Source organism: Corvus hawaiiensis, chromosome 4 (assembly GCF_020740725.1).
Source record: "Corvus hawaiiensis isolate bCorHaw1 chromosome 4, bCorHaw1.pri.cur, whole genome shotgun sequence".
NCBI classification, from domain to species: Eukaryota; Metazoa; Chordata; class Aves; order Passeriformes; family Corvidae; genus Corvus; species Corvus hawaiiensis.
In genome coordinates, this window is record NC_063216.1 from 23,652,781 (window position 1) to 23,674,731 (window position 21,951).

General features: G+C 41.5%; 1 protein-coding gene across 4 annotated transcripts in view; it reads left to right on the forward strand.

The window, feature by feature from the left end:
• TBXAS1 (thromboxane A synthase 1) overlaps window positions 1-21,951 on the forward strand; it is a 264,375-nt gene that overhangs the window by 73,464 nt on the left and 168,960 nt on the right. For all 4 annotated transcript variants that reach the window (XM_048300444.1, XM_048300447.1, XM_048300445.1 and 1 more), the window contains one exon: window positions 14,186-14,279. In XM_048300444.1, coding sequence (XP_048156401.1) covers window positions 14,186-14,279 — 94 coding nt within the window. The remainder of the gene's footprint in view (window positions 1-14,185; window positions 14,280-21,951) is intronic.

The window sequence follows — 21,951 nt, forward strand, 5'->3', positions numbered from 1 at the left end:
GGCCAGGATGGATTGGTCACTATTCAGGTGAGTGGGACCATTTCTGCTGGTGTTTGATGCTCAATAGCTATCAAACAGCTGCTGGAACGTATTTCCAGCAATCAAGTCCCATGGCCATGCCTATGGCCCTGGCTCAATGGCAGCAGGATGCTGCAGACAGACCCTGGACATACTCCTCAGCACAGAAAATCTGGGGTCAGATTTAAGTGGCTGTAACTCATGATTCCTTTTACTAGTGTTTAAGAAACTGTCTGTAAATCCTCCTAGTAAGAGTCCTGTGGATCAATACCTCATGATTATGGGTCACATTTCGTGGTCAAGCATTGAACCAACTTTTAGCTTGTCTTGGTTAGTGTCATGTTAGTTCTCTGTGTAGTGTGCAAAATGTCTTTTGGGCAAGATGATGTGTGGTCTAGTGTTTCTAGCACATTGGACTAGCCCAAGCAGATGCTGTTGGGAGAGTTGTATTTATCAACCATACCCCTACACCTGTCAAGAAAACTAACCCTAAACCCACCCCAACCCAAAATGAAAGGCTTGTTTGACAATATTGAAATGCATTAATTACATTCTCCTCAATTAATTCTTCTCAAAATTCTTATGATAGTTCCATTACTTATGTAAGGATGATGTCAGGCTTAATGTTACTTCTATTTTCTTCCTGCCTCTTTAGATTTTGGCATTATGCTGGTAATCTTTCAAAGGCTCTGAGTTGTGCTAATGTTAAAGATCAGTATTGTTGGTGCAGAGCACCTTAACCATTTTGCTAGGTGTATGTTATGTGATGCTACTTAATTTTGAAAATGTTCATCTTCAGCAGGATGCTGCCTTGTTTTTTCTTCAGTTGTAAGTTGTACCTTTTCTACTGTACAAGTGCAATAAATGATTTTTATAAGTATTGTCTAAATGCTGACGCCTGTAAAACAAAAGAGAAATCAAATGAATCCGTCTTCTAAACCAATTCATGTAGGCATCCACCCAGTTCCTTCCTCACATAACTTCCATTTTCCTCTTTTCTCTTCTGATACTCTTTAAGGTTTGTTATCTTTTTTTTTCTGCTTTATCTTGAGGATAGGGAAATTGCCAAAGTAGGGAGCCTTTACTCCAGCTTGCATGTCCTTAGGCTAATGTGTAGTCATGGGTGGGTCTGGTCCTTTACACGGATTGAAAATAGAAGGAATTGAGAAGGAGGTTCTCTGGTGGGCAGCCCAAATAACAGAATAGAACAAAACTAACTGTAACTATTGGGACCATGGCATGAAGATCTTCAGCCTTGTGTATCAGGCTTTCCTTGAGCATTGTTCAGTAGGGGAGCTTCCCAAGGGGGACAAGAACAGTCCATTGGGGGGGGGAGGGATGGGGCAAATGATGTATAGCAGCGTATCATCCCCACCTCTGCTGCAGATGCATCTTCGAGGGATAGACTAATGTTAAAGATAGATGTTTAGTGTGAAAAACCCATCAGTGGTGTATAATAACTCTTGTGGAAAACGACCAGTGTCCAAAACATAAAGAATGTTTAAGTGCTCATTTTGCTCTGTGGGAAAATGAACAGATTTAGAGTGTGTGCATGCATGCACATGGATGTAAATATATGGATATATAAATAAATATAGAAGTGTGGTTTCCTAAGGGATTTAAAAGTATCTCAGCTTGAGTTAGCTATTCCTAGTGTAGTGTCAAAGTAAATAAGGCAGCCACTGTGCAGTGTGGTGTGCCAATATGGGACTGCACCACCTTATGTGGGCCTTTACATTGCAACCACAGTCTTCACTTATCACTTGAGGAAGAAATGAAAAGTAAAGATTATCTTCAGTGCTCTGGTAGTGGCCAGTGAGGGTCACCTTTTTCCAGGCTGCACATGGTATATTAGATATGTGCACCACTCTGCTTTACAAGGTTTGAGCAGATTGTGCTAACATTTTCCTGAGTGTCTTTTTTCATATTCCTCCAATTCAAAGTTTTCTATCCATTCCTTTTTTTTTTGGCCATCATTGGATCTTCCTATCTAGCCTCTCTTACAGCAGGCACTAAACTTCAACTCCCCAGAGATATGTAAAAGTATTTTTCTTTAGACATCCAGCTTCATGTCTTATGGTTAGCTCCTTGGAGACAAAGTAAAGCTGGAAATAATGATGCAGGTCTGTAATGAGCCTTAAAAAAAAAAAAAAAAAAAAAAAAAAAATCATTGTTTTAGTTAGGACAAGAAATACACAAATTCCACTGCAATAATTAATGTATTTGTAATATCAGAGTTTCTTCCTCATATCTTGCTCAAGGTGGTGTTGATCTTGTATCTCCTTTCCAGTAGGTGACTTCTCTGAGACTTCATCTGCCTAAGAGGCTGTTTCCCTCAATGAGCCTCTTTCTTCCTGCCAGGATTCTGTCATTTGTATCACATCTTGCTCTCATTCTCTTCTGCTCTCAATCCCAGTTCTGTTGTCAGCCCTTTTATTTTTATAAACTTTCTAATCTCTTTTAAAACCCCTGTGTATCATCATCTAGTGTCTTTGTTCTGCCTTGGCAAAGATCACTGATCTGCACCCAGGTGCTTGCAGAGAGACTGAAGAAAGCCGGCTTCTCTGGGCTTCAGCTCTCCTCTTGCCTCTCTGAAGGTGAATTGCTCATGCTAATGACTCACTATCTTTACTTCCCTGTGGAATTTTAGTTCATTGTGGTAGTTAAAAAGTAATCGAATGACAGTGCACAGACTTCCCTCCACTTTAGGGGACCTGGTGCTGATCATTTATTTATCATTTTTGTTTCAGCAGGCGCTGCGAACCCCTGTCAAAGATCAGGGCTCTGCTGTGCACATGAAGGGTGTGGGATGTAATGGAAAAGATGGTCTCTGTCTCAGTGAATTTGCAGTTGAGGCGTTGAAGCGTTTTGCTTTCATGTGCCAGGAGCATTTGAAGCTGTTTAACTGGAGGAGAGAGGGTGAGCTGGGACAAGGGTGCAATAGCAGGTCCTTTGAGAGATGCTGGGAAGGGGGTCCTTAATGGATTCATACGGTACGTTACTCGTGCAGTGGTATGTCAGATGTTAAAAACCCTGGAGTCAAAGGGACAGGTGACAGTCATAGACTTTTCCATTGTTAGCAGGGAGCAATGATTACAAACTGCATCCAGGAGCCTGCCAGATAAACAGGTTGAGAGAGAACATGACCAATACAAGAGCAAAGAGTCTTCATTAAAATTAGTTCTTCCTGTCATGTGTGCAACTGCTTCACAGAGAGGGGGACTGTGGCTGTCTGGATTATGGAAGATCCAGACAAGTGGGCTGCAGAGTAAGCTGTCATGTGCTATGACACCGAGTAATGCAAATCAACTCTGTTCCAGGAAAGCCATTTCCACATCAGCCTCTACATGAAAACTATCTGACTTGAACAAGGGTTTCTTTATGAAGTTAAGAGAATTATTCCTAAGGATTGGAATTTGTCTCTGTCATGGAGGAATGGCCAGAATGGACTTCAAAGTGCAGTCAAAAGATGAGATAATGTGAAACAAGCACTTCTTTTTTAATAGCCAACAATCCAGAGAGAGGAGCATGGCAGCTTAAAAAGTATATTGCTGTCTGAACCATCCAACCTGCTGTTTTACAAGTAATGCATAGCGTTACTGCATTTTTCAGTGCTTAAAGAAGGAAAATACCTCTCAGCCCATTCTGCTCAGGGCTTGACACTTCATGCATACCCAGTGTTGCTATTCCTGTGTGTAGTGGGTTGCTCAGTCTCCTTAAACTTGAATGGGTGATTCAGAGCTCCAGGAAACCCCAATTGCCTTTGTTTTGCTTTTAATCTGGATGGCACTTGGGAGTAGCACTTGAGCCTGCTTTTTTTAGGCAGTTTTTCAAGTTCAGAGGATCTCCTTGAAGTTTGCTTCCTGCAATCCTTTCATCCAGTCTGTTTGAAATTCTGTTTTTCCTCTGGCTTTGTTTGGCATCTATTCAACTATCTTCTGTTTTGTAGGAACGATTTTCTGCTTTTGTTAGTGGCCCACGATAGCTTACTTGGGCTGGTCATTGTGGTTGACTGCTCAAGCACACTGAAAGGTGATTGAAATAATTTTGCTGCTCCTCCTGTCTCATGCCTGTGGTTGCTAAAGGGTATTCTGCTAGTCCTGGGGTAGGAAATATGCTATGCATATTCCTTGCTTTATCTGCTGTGTCTCTTTATAAGATGAACTCACATTATGAAAAGGACTGAATTACTCGTCTTCTCTGTGAGCTCAACTCTTGTCAGTCCACAGGTGCTCAAGAAGTCATGAATAAGATGCAAAGGAAAAAAGGAGGCTGAGTTTATTTTCTGTATTGCCACATTGCTTTGAATCCCACTTCTATACTTCCCCTCACTGTTCATGTGTTCATGAGCCCTGAGGTTGGAAGGATTTTCTCTTCTTCCCTTCAGAAATTAATGATGTTTCTCCCTGGTGACTCCAGTTCTGTGCTTTGCTTTTCATGAAAGGAGCTCCAGATACCCTTTACTTTAATTCTAGTGGTATTAAATCATGCAGCAAAGTAGAACTCTGGACTTGCACTATTTAGATGCATGCATGGTAGCTTCTCTTGTTCAATTCTGAGGCTTTGCAGCCAGCACCAGTGCTATTTCGTAGCACGTTGCCATTTGTTCCCTGAAGCAGTCTCACTTCCAGTGGGTCTTTCTATGCCGCTTCAGGTGTGTGGGTCAGCCACCTGCCAGGACATGGGATCACTCCTCCAGAGGTGCTTGTGCTTCCTCTGTACCCTAAAGATGTGAAAATGAAATGTGTATATGTGAAGCATAATTTCACAGTTTGTGGTAATTTGGGGTGGTTGTTGTTACAAGGAAAGATGAGAGAAATGGGGGAATGAAAAGCTGAGCAAGAAAAGAAAGATAAAGAGGCATCTTATCTCCGCATGGCATCAGAGTACTCTTGGTTTTTGAGTCATGGGGAGCCAGCAGTGTCTCCAGTATGAATTTCAAGTTTATCATATGCTGTCTGGTATGTACAGACATTCTAGCATCTTTCCTGTAATTAAGGGTCAGACAACGTTGTCATTGTCACCCCTGTACTATAATGGATTAGACCCTGCATAAAATAACTAGCTATGAGCTGAGATTTTATGTGTGCTCTCAGACTGAGAGCCAGCAGTTCCTTTATTTTCAGTCTGGCTTAGTTAATTATAGGTGGGTCTGAGAGCACCACAAATTAAGGCTGTGTAATGCTCCCATTATACAACTCTATTTTAAATTGCTTATTGCTTTATAAAACTCCAGGCAGCTAGGATTGAAGTTTTCTGGGGCTGCTGGTGGAATTATTGAAAAATTTCAGTTAAAATGAGCTCTATAATTTCTGAGACAAATGCTAAGGAAAAATGTTTGGTTTTATTTTGGGAGTCTCTTGGTGTTTGGGGTTTTTTTCTTTATTTTATTATTCTTTAGAAGTGATATTCTGATTTTTACATTAGCTTTAAAGCAGGGTTTCAATATTTGGTGAGAGGAGGTGGGCTTTTGTGAGTGGATGTACTTTTTGCCTTTCTCATGCAAATTTGGACAAATTTTAGGTCTTTGAAAAATTACAGTTAGCACATGTTCACTGGAATATCTTCTGTTTATATATAATTTTAAGCTAATGTTTTCTGATTCTGTCTTTACTAAGCATGTTCCCACCCTCTGTGTGTGTGGAGGGTTGACCAGGTTGGTTGCTCTGAGGGACTGAGAGAAGCCTTTCTCTAATGGGATTGTGTTGGCATGTGATAGCAGCAATGGGGCTTGGGCACAAGAACTGCAAGCAGGGAGCCTGTGCAAACAGTCTGGTGGGAATTGGTGTTAGGCAAGGAGAAACTGGGATAAATTGCTGCATGGAGGAGGGCAAATGGCTGATACAAACCAGGGTGGGACTGTGTTGGGAAGGGATCTTTTGGGGAGTTCATGATGCAAGGTGCTGCAGGGTTTGGGTGAGGGTGGGAGTACAGTCAGCTCCAGTGAGAAGCAGGCTGGGACTGGTGGCAGGTCCATGGATGAGGAACAACAGGGATGTGGCAATGGTGCCAGAGTGATGCCTTAGGTTTTAACTTTCATATTTTTCAAATCCTGTACTGCCTAGTGTGTAACTCTGAAGTTCCTTGTAGCCTGTTAATTTCTGCTCTCTCGTGCTAGGTAGACATAACAAAGCCTCTCTGGGCCTGCTCTCCAAGAACACCCACACCATCCCAGGCCCAAAAAGTATAAACCAAAAGCTTCTAAAGGGGGGGCAAGCTTGGGGAAATTACATCATTAACTGAAGCTTTAATTGGAGAATTAACCCTGATATGCAAATGAACCAAGCATATACAAGTGTGAAGAACTTGTGACCTGTCGTCCATCTTGGTGTCCATCTTAGCAATAGCCTCTGGCTCCCCAGGGGGTACCTTTGAGGGCCTTTCAAACAAATACCTACCTTTATTCCCTTATTCTTGTCTAGTCTCTGTTTCTAGGAGGCCTCTTCAGGCATCAGAGGAGCAGATGAGAGCTCACTGGTAAGATGTCAGCACCCAGAAAGATGCCTTGCATTTTGGTTTAGGAACTCATCAATTCCGCTGTTTTTTTCTCTCTGAGGAAGTATTGAGAGACTCTCTGGCATGCTGTGCCTCACAGCTCCCTTGTGTGAAAGACAACCTGCTTCTTCCATCAGCTCTTCCATTAGCTCACTTGGCAAAGGTCTCTGCCATAGTCTAGGATCTTTTGATGACCCCTGTGGATGCAAAATGATGCAATATGATGTATTTTTAATGAGTTTTCTTTTTTTTTTTTTTAATGAGAACTTGCAAAGAAAATTGCTTAAAGACACATTATTGAGGTTGTGAAGTCAAGCCCACACAAGTTAGGAAATGCCAGAACAAAGTTGGCCTGTGGACCATTAAGTCAGGCTCTTTGAACACTGTGAAATGATCTCTGGTGCTCTGATCATGTATGTTTCTGGTCGATAGGATCCCTGCCACATTCAGTGCGCTACATGGATGGTGGCTCCTTGGGGTTAACTTAAGTAAATAGAATTAATTCACGTGCTGTGTAACTATGAGGTCTGAGCATTCATCCAGAACTGTCTGCAGGGAGGTGAGTTGTCCCTGCAGTCTGTCACTGCTGCTCAGTTGAGATTATAAGTGGGGAAGATGCCTGGAGTTTGCTCCAGTTACTTTGCCCCTGCTTTGGTACCTGCCATATATATACTGACAGACTGGTCTCAAAAAAGGGGATAGGAATGTGTTCCCCACCTCACCTTCAGTTAAGGGAGATGTCTCTGGCCCTAAAGCACTGGGAGGTATTGAGCCTCTTGAAGCTTCCCCCCCCCAGGGCTTTCTTGGCAGGGTGTGACTTCATGCAAACCTTGTGCCGGCTGGTTCTTAATGGCGCTGAGTGGCTCTGCATGTGCTGTTGCTGTTAAGGAATGTGGTACAAGACCTGAACTCTAAAACCAGTTCCCTGACAGCAAGAGACACCAGGCAAGTTGTGTGATAGACCACGACTGCATGGAATAAAATATGAAAGGCAGCTGAGGTAGGTCTAGAGGGAATGCAGTGTGGCTTTGCCTGCACAGCACATCACTACTTGATGTGTTGCTAAATAACATTTTGGGAGTTCAGCCACCATAGCCCTGCAACCTCTTTTTGGCCTTATGAAATAATGGACCAGTGGCCTAGTGAGTACCTTCTTTATGTCAATGAGAAGCCAGAATGATCAGGCTCCCAAAAAGACTTTTCTTCCTCAATTTAAATATGAAACTGTATCCTGCATCCATACAATTCTTCCTGGTATGTAGGAATGGCTGAAGTGCGTACAGAAACTGATGCCATGTTTTCTGCAAAGGGAGTTGGATCACTAGGATATGAACTCGCATTACAATTAGGAAGGCTGATAAGGTTGAAACTTCATATCCTTTTAATTAAGATGCCCATTTGCAAATTTAAGATATGTAATTAGTTGAGGAGAGAGGAAAAAAAAAGTCATGAAATTTCACTGTAGTTTCTGAATGCCATGTTTCTAGCAGTGCACCTGTTTTTGCAAACTTCAGTCTTCCTGGCTGAAGCAAGAACATTTATGGCCTTGAGGCGGAACCATTTTCTTCCGTATGCCCCACAATATCTGTCTGAATAAACAGGCGCTTGAAGAAATTACTCCCTAATAAAGGTATGGTGCCAGTGGTGCTAGGGAGTGAAAGGAAGGCTTGGTCTGTGGTTCAGGCAGCAGGGCTGGGACGTGAGCTGAGCTTGGCTATCAGCTCTGACCCAGGCTTCCTGCAGACAGCGTGTATGGCCTCATGGGTGCACTGGACGTGAGATCCGCTGTGGACAGTCCTCCTGGTGAGGAGACTCCTCTTTGTGGTCATGTGGAATGGGGCTCCCACCTCCTTTCCCAAGGTTATATATTGCTATAAGGAGCCAACAGCCTCTACTGCTGTTGACCTCCATTGTTTTGTTTAAAGGTGTTGAGCCAACAAAGAAGGGCTGAAGCTGTAGATTTATGACTCTTGTTCATTTGCTCTTCATTTGGAAAAGTCACCGCCCAGTGTGAAGAGGTTGCACTCTGAGAGAGGTGATGAAATATTGTCATTGACCTGCTGTACAGACCATCTGTCTCTCCCAGGGCTACTCTGGAATATGGTGAAGTGTGTTGCTTTTTCTGTGTGGGCTTTTTCATTTAATTGGCCTTGGTTCACTGCTAATTTTTAAGAACTTAAATCAAAGCAACCCCCAAAACTTTAAATACACTGTGAGAACCTGAAGCCTTATTACAACCAGTCTCTTGAGACTTGGTTCTCTTAAGAGACACTAAGGAAATTTTTTGACAAACCAGAACAGTATGGATTAAAAGATGATTGTTAGCAGATAGATGAGGTATAAATTTAATACTGGGCATATAATTTTGCCTTTTCTGCACACTGCTCCTGATGTATTTGCAAATCTTTCAATGAAATAATGTCCTATGATAATTTAGGTTTTGCAGCTGGAAAACATCTGCCCCTGTGGAGGCAGATGGTGCAAGTGTGTGCAATGTCTTTCTTTTTCTTGTGCAATAATGTCAAAATTAAGGCACTGTGAGTGCATGCAAGTGATTAAGGAGAGCAAGTGTTACATGGAAGTTCTCATTATCCCTGAAACTGTTACTACAGCCCTACAAGTTCATGGTTAAAAAGTATAGATTTGTTGAGCTTGAAAATTAAATTGCAGTACTCACATATCCTTATCCCAAACTGACTAAAGTGTCTCTTGAAGATTAATTTCAGTTCATTCTTAGAGGCATACTTGTGGATATTCAGTATCCCTTTTTGGAGGTATAGTAATAATTCTAATACTCTGAGCTTGATATTCTATGCATCCAAGTGTATTTTTGTTCAGCAAATCCCTCCTTTTCCACCACAGGTACTGCTGGGTAACAGTAAAGGACAATTTGGTAACCTGTGTTGACCAAGGAAGAGGGATTTACTTTCCCCATTTATCTCTCTTCTGTTTTCTGAGAGTGTCCTTCAGGACCTACCTGTCTTTTGGGGATGGACAGCTGATTTAATGTTGTGGTTTTTATTTTTCTTTCAATGAGTACACTTTGTGGAGGTGATAACCAGCGCAGGGTGTATCCTTCTGGGATCTTTGACTCTCCACTTTGACTGCAATACTCACCCACTTGCAAGACCTGATTTCTGTGTGTTCCTTTGTCAGAATGGGACCTGATAATGATTTTTCTACCTTAAATATCCTGAGCAGCAGACAAGAGGAAAGGCTTAAGTGGTGGCAGCTCTCCAGTGACCCTGCTGCAGTATTCATAATGCAAAATTTTTCATTGAGGGCAGGGAGCAGAAAGTCTGTAGGGAGCTTTGGGATGATATCAGTGTTTTAGTGAGACTGGGCTCTCAGGGATGCTTGTGTATTTTTTTATGAGCCATCATTGTAAAGGTGGGGAGGCTACCTTTATTTTGTGTATCATCACTACTCTGTGAGCAAACTACATCCCAGTGTTAACTGGAATCTGGTATGGGTATATGTAAATAGACACAAATAGGTAAAAATGCATGGTGATTGTCTCTCATTTGGCAGGAGTGATTTCTATTATCTCAGCAAAATACTTTGTTTTCCCAGTCAGTCTTGCAAAATAATGCACCTCCCAACAATGAGATTAAATAACATCACTTTTTTTTAATCTCTGTGTCCCAGTTTATAGCTTTTCAGATATTATTAGGTTGTGTATTACTTAGATGTAGAAGGAATGACGCACTTTCTCTATTGAAATTTGGAGTAATTTCAACAGTATGTTGAACTCCACAATGCAGAATTGGAAACTCTGCAATCTTGTCTGCTACACAAATTGATGACCCTGAATGGTAGACTGTGTAATACTTTTTCTCTCAGTACTGATCAGTACTGACCTGGCTGGACAGATGGCTAGTTCTGTTGATTATATATCCTTCATGACTTATTTAATTATCTGTTTCCTTTTTTTTTTTTTCTTTTTTTTTTTTTTTTACATGGTGTTTTGTGGAGAGAAGTTAGTATTTCGGAGAGTTTATATCTGCCGTGCTGGCCTACAGGAATGTATTTGGCACTAACTTTCTTTTAACAGTTGTGTTTAATATATACAGGGAGCATTTAGCTCTCAGAGGCCATCTGAACATCTTCAAAGGGTTATTGCATTGTTTATAGATCTACTTCATTACTGCTGTTCCTCGGTTCTTTTTGATGTCTTGTCACTTCATTCAAAATATAATGCCAAGCTTTTAAATTAATACTTGTGCAGGAAGCCACACTTGTGTAAATATTAGGGTGTGTTTCTCTTTTGAGGGAGAATGTGCTAGATTGTCCAGTAAATATTGGCGCCATCAGAGTTTTATCCTTTTCATGCCCCTCACTTCGCACAGACTCATTCCTCTCTTCCTCTTAAGAAAGCTGAAGTGTCTGGGGTTTTATCTTTTAGGTTTTGTAACAGTTTAATCTCTTATTCTGCTATTAGAAGCTTACAGCGTAGTCCCCTGATTAAGAAAATAAATTTGATTAATTTTCTTTCCTTTCCTTTAATGTTTTCCATGTATTTCTCTTACATTTGGAAAATTTACTAGCTAAAAGTGTCTGTTGATTCCATCCCCCCACCCCCATTAATTTATTCTATCGCCTTTTGAAGCTTTTTAAACTTCTGGAGTAGACAATAGTCTGTGGCAAGGAGTTCCATAGTTAGTATATTTATTTATTGGAAAAGTGTTTCATTTTTAATCCTGTCATCTGAATATTCATTTGTGGATTTTCATACTATATTTTTAATTTGTGGGTAATAACTCTTCATTTATTTTTTAAGCCTTGCAGGATTTTAAATGTATTTGTCATAACCTGCATCAGTTGCTTCTTTTTTCCATGACTAAGATTATAACCTGTCAGCTTGTACAGAAGTGGTTCATTATCTTTGGTTATCTTGGCCACTTCTTAGTATCTCTTCTATTTCTAGATTTTGCATTTGATTTAGCCTTTCTAGTCCACCGGTAGGTCTTCTACTGTCACTGTGTACCCACAGCAACAGCAGGAGGTTTCCTGATACCTGATTAATTTTTGTGATAAAGTAATATAGAAGTGTGTTAAGTGGCAGAGTGAGAAATAAGACTTCCCACTGGTGATAAGGCAGGCTTGGAACTGTTTCATTTAGATGTACAGCTTCTCCAGACAAATGGCTTTGCCTACAAGGCCACCCTTCCTGTATACACTTGCCCAGCTTCTAGCCCACCTTCCCTTCCCAGCAGCAAAACCTAGACACTGTTTTCCCAGTGCCCGTTGGATGCTGCTCTGAGTTTACTGGCCAAGTGTGTGTCGTGGGGGTGCTGAGTGACCAAATCACATAAATTGGCCTGTTTGAGTTATCAGCCTCTTCTGGCTCAAAAGGCAGAGGTTTGTGCCACAGAGCTGTCAGATTCCTGTGTTGCTGTTGTTCACTGTGTGTTATACAGGACAATTTTTCTTTTCCCTTTTTCTTTTTTTTTTTTTCTTTTCCTTTTTTTTAAGAAGTCCATAAGCCACTCTTTCATCTCTCTGTCCCCCACCCAAAATAATGAGAATGAGCTGAAACACTGCAGAGATGGGGGGAAGCTTTTAATATTTAAGGTTGCAGAAAGTAAGCTGTTCCATTAGAAATGGTCAAAGTTAAGGCTATGTGTGCAGTGTTAGATCCTTCTGTGCATGCAGGCCTGTCAGTCTCTGGTCACTTGCATACTGTTTTCTTCTCTGTAAAACATCAGGTATTTCAACAACACCAGAAATGTTGTAAAATCATAGAGTAGAGCTAGATATGTTTATTGAGATTTTTTTTTTTCTCTTGCTGGCTTCACCCTTTTGTTGTCATATTTCAGTCTGTAGCCTGACTATACTGCTTCTCTCTCCCATCTCATTGTAGACTGTCGTTCCCTACCTTTCGAAAACCTACTTCAAATGCAGCTGAATAAAAAGCAGTGGAGAAAACCACATTAGGAGGGGGAAAAGGAAAGCAAATCCTCAGCTGTATGAAGCTGCCAGTAGTGTTCAGAAGCTGACAATGATGAACTGTTCATCTAAGCATAAATAGTCTTCACAGTCTCTGTGTTTCTTGCCTTGTGAAATGGTACTCATTATTTTTTTTCCTTTTTAAATATTTGGTGATCACATAATTTACTTTGTCTAGTGTAAGCCTCTGTTGCAGTCACTCTTTGCTTTGCTGTACATGAAAACCAGGAGTCTACAGATGGTCTGGCGTGCCATGAAATGAGCAGTTAACTGTAGCCCAGCCTGGTGTTTTGTTATCTGCCATGTATTTTACAGTGAAAACATCAGGATAGAATACTGCAAAATTGACAGGTTTCCATTGACAGGGATTTTAATCTTTTTTGCTGTTTACATACTGAAGATGAGGACTTTGCTATGACACAAAGACACTTCAGGAAGGTTTCAAACAGCGGCAGCAGCAAAAACAATCCTCTCTTTGGGGAAGAAAATGTATCATGTAGGCTGTTTTGTCATTTTAAAGTTAAAACATTTCTTTTCCCAAGAGTATTAGCTGAGGAAAACCTCATACTTTTTAAAGCAGTTAAGTAGCCAAGTAGTCAATAATACGTATAAAATGTGTAATAAATGTTGACTTCTGTGCCTTTACTCCCTGATACCTTGTCACACTTGACATAATGTTCCTGCATAGACTGAAGACACGTCATTGCTGTTGAGAGGTTTGTGCTTGTGAAGGTTTGTACAGCCCCATTAAAAAGGAAAATGATTGCTATTCAAAAATGATTAAATCTCTATCTCCTGATTATGATTTTTGTAAAATATCTTCACAAAAGAAAATCCATTAAGAAAATAGGTACTGTGCTGCAGGAAATATCAGCAAATGGAAGTGCACAACAAAAGTTGTGTCTTTGGGTAATCAAAGCTGCTGCTGTTAGCTCCTGCTCTTTCAGGTTTCACTAATTGAAGTCCATTGACTTAAATCCATTGTTTGTATTAAGAAAGGGGGAGGGGAGGAGAAAGAAAGGCTCTGGGGTTGGGTTTTTCTTTTTTCCAGTATTGTCCCTGTCAACATGCCACAGTTTCATCTGAAACAAGGGATGCATGAAGCTTTTCAGTCCGGGTTTTGTTTCCCTGTATTTTTTATATTTGTTTAATTTGCTGACTGGCAGCTCTAAAAAATCACTTCATCAGCATATCTGGCCCAAATACTGGACTTGACTTGAACATACTGATAGTGTCTTGGCTCATGGACAACTGAGACTGGTTTGAATTTTTATTCTGTGGTGTGTATGGGTAGAGGTGATGGAAGAAGAAAATAAAAGTCTGAAAATCTGTCTTGTTTCTTTCCCAGCAATGCCACAGAAGTCAAGCCCCAAATGCTTCTTTTGATCTCGTTTGTAACCTCATGTAGCTTTGGAGAGTCACTTCTGACTTACAAGACCCTCTGTGGGAAAAGGAGCAGCTCTCTAATTCCACTGCTCAATTTTGCAGGCTTGTGTTTGAGTCCCTTGGTCCTTTTGCCCTCTCTGAAGCACCAGTGTATTGCATTTACTTTTGTGACCGGAGGAGCTGCCAAGCAATGTAATCTCATTGGCAGCTCTGTTTGGCCAACAGAGAAAGCATCTTCTCCCTCTCTGAATCCAGGGAAGTCATCTGAACTAGTTACTGTGGCAAGTCCTATCATGGCAAAATCCCAAATTAATTTACTACCTTATCTTTTTTCCAGGTACTCCACATCTGCATTCTCCAAACTAAGCAGAGTAGGGATCCGACACCCTCCACCTCTTCCTTTCATTGGAAACCTGCTCTTTTTCCGTGAGGTAGGATATGTTTTTCTTCGTATCAATCAAAGTGATGGGAAGAGTAGATAGGAGGCAGGAGGAATTGAAGGGAGTCCTACAATTCACTGGTAGCAGCTCTTCAAGCATGTCCCTCTGGAAAGGGCAAGCAAAACTCAGCTTTTTGAATGAATTGGTAGAAGCAGTCATGCGAAAGCACCTGTAATTCCAGGGTAAAGTAAACTTAAGGGAAAGAAAATGTGTAAGCTCCTGCAGTTAATAATTTGAGCTTTTCCAAGAAAGTTCATACCCTCAGTGAAACAAACTTAGTTATGTGAATAGAGCAGATTATGTTAACTAGCCCCAGCTGGTTTGTTCTGAGTGGTTTTGGCTCCTACAACCTTTCTGTTTGTTTGCACTTTTGCTGATTGTACATATTTATTTTAAAGCCTTTGATGTTGCTTGCTCCTAAGCAGTAACTGGAATTAGGTACTGCTGACTGTTGTTGCTCTGTGCCGCAAATATTAGGGCTGTGAGGAAGTGGTGGGATTTTGCCTCCGGATTTTATTCCCTTATTTTTCTCACCTATCCTCTTTCAATAGACTGCTAATGCTGTGTTTTATTCCTTGTTCAATTTCAGTAATATTGCTGAGGGTCCAAGGTACCTTAAGAATGAGGAGCTGCCATTTCTCTGGTTGGATTTTACAGTAAAATCTCTCCAGTGTGTCTGTGTTGCAGCCCAACAACTTTTGAAGAAATCTGGGCCAACTCCAGCTGCTGCCCAGTTTTCCCTTTTAAGTGCATGGTCATCAATAGCCATGCTGAGATTTGAATTATTAATGAGAATATATTGCCTCTTACCTTGGTCTTCATGGTGATTGTTCTGTCAATATCTGACTCATTATTAGATAAAGCCCTTTTAAATACCAGTTTTACATGTACATCTGATTTCATTTAGAAAATAGCATAAAAGGTAGACTTAATCCGCTCTAGATTAATTTGAACTGGAGTTGGCAGGGTAACTTTAGTTTACAAGGGATTCTGGTGGTATGGAATGCAGACCAGTTCACCTTCACTCTTCTGGTTTCAATTCAGCTGGATGGCAGAAAGCCACTCATTCTGTAGCTCCTTGGTGGTGAAATTCAGTTATCATTAGTCACCTGCTAACACTTGCTGTTAGGTAAAGTTGCTAGAGACGAAGTTATTTTGGTATGTTCTAGATAGGCTTGCCCTGTACCAGCATACAGGTGTAAAGGTTTTGGGAAATGACCCAAAATGATCATATGATCTTTTAGGCAAATTTCATTACTAGAATAGCATTCATTAAATTAATTTAAAGCAGACTAATGCAAAAAAGTTAACCGTGATTTTACTACCTTTTAGGAAGAAAAATAAAGGTAGCTGAGAAATTGTATCTCAGGATACCAAGAAATAGCAATTTCAGACAGAGTTTTGAAACAGAGTTGAGTGGTAGAAAGCCCCAAGCACCACCAGGCTGGATGTTCAGCACTATGGCATTTCACCACCCGTCTTCTCCACCGTGTTATCGCTGCCAGTAAAAATGGGCAGGGAGGAGTCCAGGCTCTTGGTAAATTTTCTTCCTTCCATCGTATATTTTGCCATTTTTTCTGAATCTGCTCCTGGGGCTGCTTTCTTCGAATAGTGCCCATAGCAACGCGCCAGTAGTGGGAACTCTGCTTTTATACTGCAGGCTCTTGTCTAGGAGAGCATTTGCAGGGACACAAGTGCTCTCACTGCAGTCAGTAGAGGACATCGTCCACTTTCAATTTCCCAGCAGGGGAGAACCAGGGCTTGCCCATCACCTTACTGGACCTAGGGATGGTTTTAGGGGCTTAGCACCCTTAAAACTGAGGGACACAGCTGTGCATGAGTAGTGGCTTGTTGGGGTTGGGTTTACTATATATATATATTTTTTTTTTTTAATAGGAAATAGAAAAAGGTTGATTTGTTCTGTTGCTACACATGTAATATTAAGAAGTTCTTGCCCATCCATGTTTATGCAACCATTCTCTTTCAACTGAAGTAGCTGTTCAGAGAGTCTTGCTTTTAAACAGGCCAGCCCTTTCTTAGTATTGCTAATCTTGTGCGGGGAAAACACAAGAGCCACACTCCCATTAAATCATCAGACTAGTGCTTTTCAACCATGAACATTTATTTCAAAGGAATTAATGAATGGTGACTAAGAGGAATGAATTGATCTGTGCCGTATGGGAATCTGCATATGTGTAATTCATACATTTCCACTGTCGAATTTGGTCTGCAAATTAGCACAGGTTGAAAAGCCCTGAACACAAGTGAGATTTGGGTGATAAAAGGAAATCAAGAGGCTTCAACATATACAGCCTTGCAGTCCAAAAAGTGTCCTCATCTCATGGCTTCAGGCTTTTCTCCTAGAATATGATTGCTAGAAATTTAAGGAAAAGAAATAAAGCAGGAGAGGAAGTCCCTTTGACATAACAGAGTAAATATAGGACCTGGGAATTTAAGAAAAAACATTAAATATAAAAAAATCTCAACAAAATTGTGTAAGCAGTATTTTACAATTTGTAATGGCATAAATTCAAGGATTTGCTTGTCTTTCCCTAACTTGGGTGTAAATCACTTCTACTGAAATAAATGGAGTTTCCTGTTTTGCTGCACTGTACACGTGAACAGAGCTTCAGGCCTTATCCTTTTTTTTTTTTTTTTGCAGTTCTTCAAATGGGCCTGAAAACAAAGGAGCAGTGCAAGCAGGATTTGACCACTAGTTCTGGGTTGTGGGGTACTTAATAAACTCTCAAAGTTATTTTAAATAAGAAAATATTTCGTTCATGAGATTTTTTTTTTTTTTTAAAGAATTATTTCCGGGATTTCTTGAACGATATATTTTTTTGAGTAAAATAGTAGTAGCTGTTAATACAGTATCTCTGAGAGGGGAAGTGTGGAAAGTAAGGGGGCTAAGGAAAATGCAACAGGAAAGACCTATCTCCATCATAGAGAAGCAGAGTTTAAAAGCTGGCTTGGGGAAAACCAAGTTATGTTACTGTAAGTCACCCCTTCTCTCTCAAGTACAATAAAGGGAGATAATCACACTCTGAAACTAAAACATATCCAAGTTAATCATCTTATCTCAACAATGAGAAGATAGGAAATTATTGCAGTTCTGCAGCTGGGAAATTATCTGAGTCCAAGATATTAGATTAAAAATTCTTCCATTGCATGAGAACAATTTCTGGTGGTAAGTCTGATGTAATAGTAAATATGATTAGGCTGCTTAAAAAAAGCAGCATGTTCAATTTTTTCCAATAACTGAGCAGACTTGCAGCCGACAGGCTGCTGTTTTGCTACAAATTCCTGACTGTTCGCTCACCTCTCCATGTGCTGCATTTTTCCTATGAGTCTGGAAAAAAGTGAGGGTTGTTTGTGATAGCTGTGTAATGGTTGATGCAGGGGTACCATACATGTATATGGACTTTCACAAATGGGTCTGTATGGGCTTTATAGCAGCAGGTTGCAGAAAAACTAAACCAAACTCTTTTATCAATTCCCAGGCTAATGATTTTATTACGTGACAAATGCTCTGAAAACTGAGAAGCCACATATCCACATCACCCTTTCTCTCTGGAAAACACTTGACCTGTTGCTATGGTTGTGCTGTGCTTTTCTCCCCCTTTCCCATGCCTTTCCTAAAATGACAGCTGTGCTGTTTTTAAATGTCATTGGCTCTGACATTTGCACGGCCCTGGTTGCCTGGTGCTGTACCTGTGTGCACTGCTCCCTAGCCAGCCTCCTGGAGAGCCACGTTGTGCTGCAGTAGCCTCGGGGCTGGCCCCTGATGTTTTGGGGGGTTGGTAGGTGTGGGGGTCGCTGCCTTGTTTTGGTCCTTGGTAGGTGGGATATGCAGTTGCATGCAGCTGAGTGATGTGCTCTGGGTCCGCATAATGGCATGATCATGTGTTGCTTCCCTCCTATTACTCCTAGCAAGCTCCAGTGATGCTTTTGACTGTCTGTGTGCTTGCATCCCTGCCTTGCATGTTAATGAAAGACATAACTCTCTTTAGCCCCTCTCAGCTTGGACAGGATACTCTTTGTTTACTCTGTTTATTTCAGTCTGGCCTACTTGTAGTTCCTGGGCTACCCCGGAGCGGCCCATTTCTGCTGAATGGAAGTGGGGGCTGTGTGGGTGCTTTGTCTTGCTTTCAGTTTGGGATCTGGCTGGGCTGTGTTGTTTTATGGCTGATGGGTGGGAGTGGAGAAGGGGGGAGTGCAGGGAGGAAGCAGAGAGCAAACATTTTTTTTTTTTTCTTCACTACACATCTGCCAAAAGCATCCTTTGAGTTGGACGTAAAGAAAAATAAAAGGCAGAGTCCTTGCAGGAATGAAATTAACCCTATGTCTAATTTTTAGCCTAGAAAGCAGTGTGTGGGTGCTTAGAGAGAGAGGCTGCAGTGTTTACTGCTCTGGAATTTAATGACACAGCATTCAAACCTAAACAAGGTTGGAGAGAGGCAAATGGTGAGGGGAGCAAAGAGGGGGGAAAGGAAGGAAAAGGAGCTCTCAGGCTCTGGACCTGGATTGAATTACAAGAATAATATGGCTTATATTGACAGTGAAAGCCTGCATATGGTTTTGTGTTTCTTTGTGCAGATAAACAAGAGAAGAACAAGATAGGGAGTGTGTGTTTTGCAACTTGATAACCCTTTGTGTGGAACCAGAAAGGGTGGCTGTGGCATCACCAACCAACCTGTTTTTATCTCCCCCAGACGTCTGTGTGCATCTGCTGTGGGCTTCTGACTGCCAGAACAGACCTCTTGGGGTGATCCAGGTCTTCTCTTATGTCCTGGGAATGCCATCACCCTAGACTGGGAAGCATGTACATGCATGTGATGTAGATCTCAACCTAGCCATGTCACTGTCTGCAACATGACAGAAAACTTGGGGTTAAATGTGGGTTTATGTGTCTATTTCTACATCTATAAAGCCAGTCTTTCTCCCCTTTAAAGATGTGTATTTTCCTAGTTTCATGTGATATTCTGTGCTACCTCCTTTGATCAGATGTTAGCATTGTCAGATAACCTGACAAAGTTGGTGCAGTGTCTGTTTATGGGAACTGAAAGCCGGAAATCAAGACAACTGGCTGTTTCCCACTTGACTAAATGCTATTTGCAGCTTTCAGCAAGAGCTGGACCTCAGTTTCTGAGATGAGCATCAGGTAGAGCTGTGCTATAGCTCACCCCAACTTCTCCCTGCCCTGGTGGGATCTCAGCAGGGTGAGCCTTTTTCTGGGGGAACAGTGTGTGTACCTTGGAGACCCTTCTTTAGAGACACAATGTCCCCAGCTTCTTTGCACTTGCAGTGTTTCCCATAACTGTGTTTGCAAGATACCCCTGAATGTGATCCCAACTTTAAGTAATATTTATGGAAGCTGAGACAGTATTAGGGTGCACAAAGCAACTGGTAGGTTTTATGTGACAGAAAAATGGGATGAACCATCACTGCCTTGCTGGTAGTGAATAATGGTGACCCATGCAATGAAGGTGGTAGTGGCCATGACAGATGCCTTTGCTCTTCTGGACTATACCACTTTTCCTTTGAGGGAAGAAACAATTCCTTTTTTATATTTCAAGGAGTGGTGTGCTGGCTGTGTGGCTTTTGCCTGGAGCCGCTCTAACATCTGTTTTTGTGCATGGCTGTGTGAATGCTTCCCATAGACCTCAGCAGCTTCCCCTAGAAGGAGATGCAGACCTCACTGATGAGCATCATCATGATTTTGGTACCCCTTAACCCATGTTTTGGTTGTTCCTTTTGACATACTTCATGCTTGCTTTATTAAACGCTTCATGAGGGGAAGAGGCAATGGCTGGGGCAACTGGTAGCTGTTAAGTGGAAAGGGGATGATGTTGTTTGTGGCAGTACAGCAAGTGAGCAGAGACTCCCTAATCATGCTCTTGGCTTTCCTCAGACTCTCTGTGTGATTTTGGGCAAGTCTGACTGGGGCAAAACTTTCTTCTTCTCTGGGTAAGCAAATCTCTTGCTTCACCTTGGGCCTCTTTTATCCACCTGCAAAACAGTAAAGATGGTGTTCTGGAATAGATAGGTCTGCTTTTCGATTAGGTTATGGTGAAACATTTTGAACAACTTCTCTGGGGCCTGTTAGATTTGGGAAGGCTGATATCACTGCTGTCTTAAATGGACTGGGACGCTTAAGGCCAGAGGGAGTTTAAATGTTTTTGCAATATTCACAGAGCAAGTGGGGCTGTGAGTTAATGCCAGGCCTGAGTTCTGGCCTATGAATGAAGGTATCTGAGTGAGGTGGGTCCCCAGCGTAACAGTGCTGAAGGATACTTCTCTGCTCTTCTATGCCATCCTTGACCACTGCCCTTTGATGGGTTTTTGGTGGCACCTGCCAAATGGCTACCCAAGATCTGTTAAAGCAGAGGTCTGCATCAATAAAATGACATCTGGCTCATCAGAATGGTGTAGGGGAACTTTGCCACGTGTTATGTTTTTTGGAGAGTATATTTGCACGTTCATCACATAACTCTCTGGAATTTGCTATGTAGCCTGCTCTTCAAGCAGCATGTACTGCTAAATTAAAGCCAGCTCTGGCCTGACATGCAGCAGCAGTGAACCCAGACAGCTGAGCTACACGGTGCTTGGGCTGAGAGAATGGGGTAATGTGTAGTTGCAAAGGTAGTAGCATGCAGGTAGAGCCTGTGTAGTCACAAACTGGACTTTACCTTGGACTCCAGAAGAAGTCAGGACCTTCACCTTGAAGAGCAGCACAGTAATGGTATGTTTGAACAGGAGGATTCCAACAGCTGTTGTAGTAAACTCAATGGGCTTTTACACGTGAACTTATAAAACCAGGACTATTTCTTGGGCGTGACTGTCTTCTCTTCAGTTTTGTCTGTAGTCGCACTGGCCTGGAAAGAATGAGGTTGGAATAGATAAATTCTTTTAGTCCTTGAAATCAGGAAAGAAAGCAACAGAGTCAGGCTGTGACGAATAAGAGCAACTCTGTTATTTTACATGAGATTGTAATTTGCTCACATTACCTGTCAATTTGGAGTTTAGAAGCATCCTGTGTTGTTCATCTTCTTATTGCATGTGGAGAACCCCACATTCAGAAAGCCAGTTCTTCTATATCAGTAAGACCACTATGTATAATAATGGCCAGGTATCAGTTGTAATACTAAAATTATAGCAGGCCCAGATTGGTTATTGTGAACAGTTGTTATCCATGAGCCAACAAATTTAGCAGAGTCTTAACTTCATTAGCAGTGTCTAAATGCATTAGCCATATGCTCCTCAGCATATGGGTAAATACATAACAATTTATTTTCATTAGAGTTTTCTTACACGTGCTGCTAACCCGAGCTCCACTAGAAATGTTTACAGCATGACATGTCTTTTCAGATAAGAAGCTGACTTTCTGTACAGCAGGTCATCCTGAAAGGGTGACAAGCAAGATAGTTCCCTGTCCTTTTCGGGAACAGGTGGGTGCAGCTGCTGTGGGTCTGATCTGCTGCATTTAGCTAGGCTTGGTTTCTGCAAGGCTTTATATTAAAATGAATAATAGAAGGCTTTAGAGAACTGCCTGTTCAAACACGTGCTGTTAAATCCCTGGTATTCATTGTGTGCTGCCCTCTGGTTGCCTGTGATGCACCTCGGATGGCTTCACCACCTGCTAACTTCATAAGACTCATGAGCT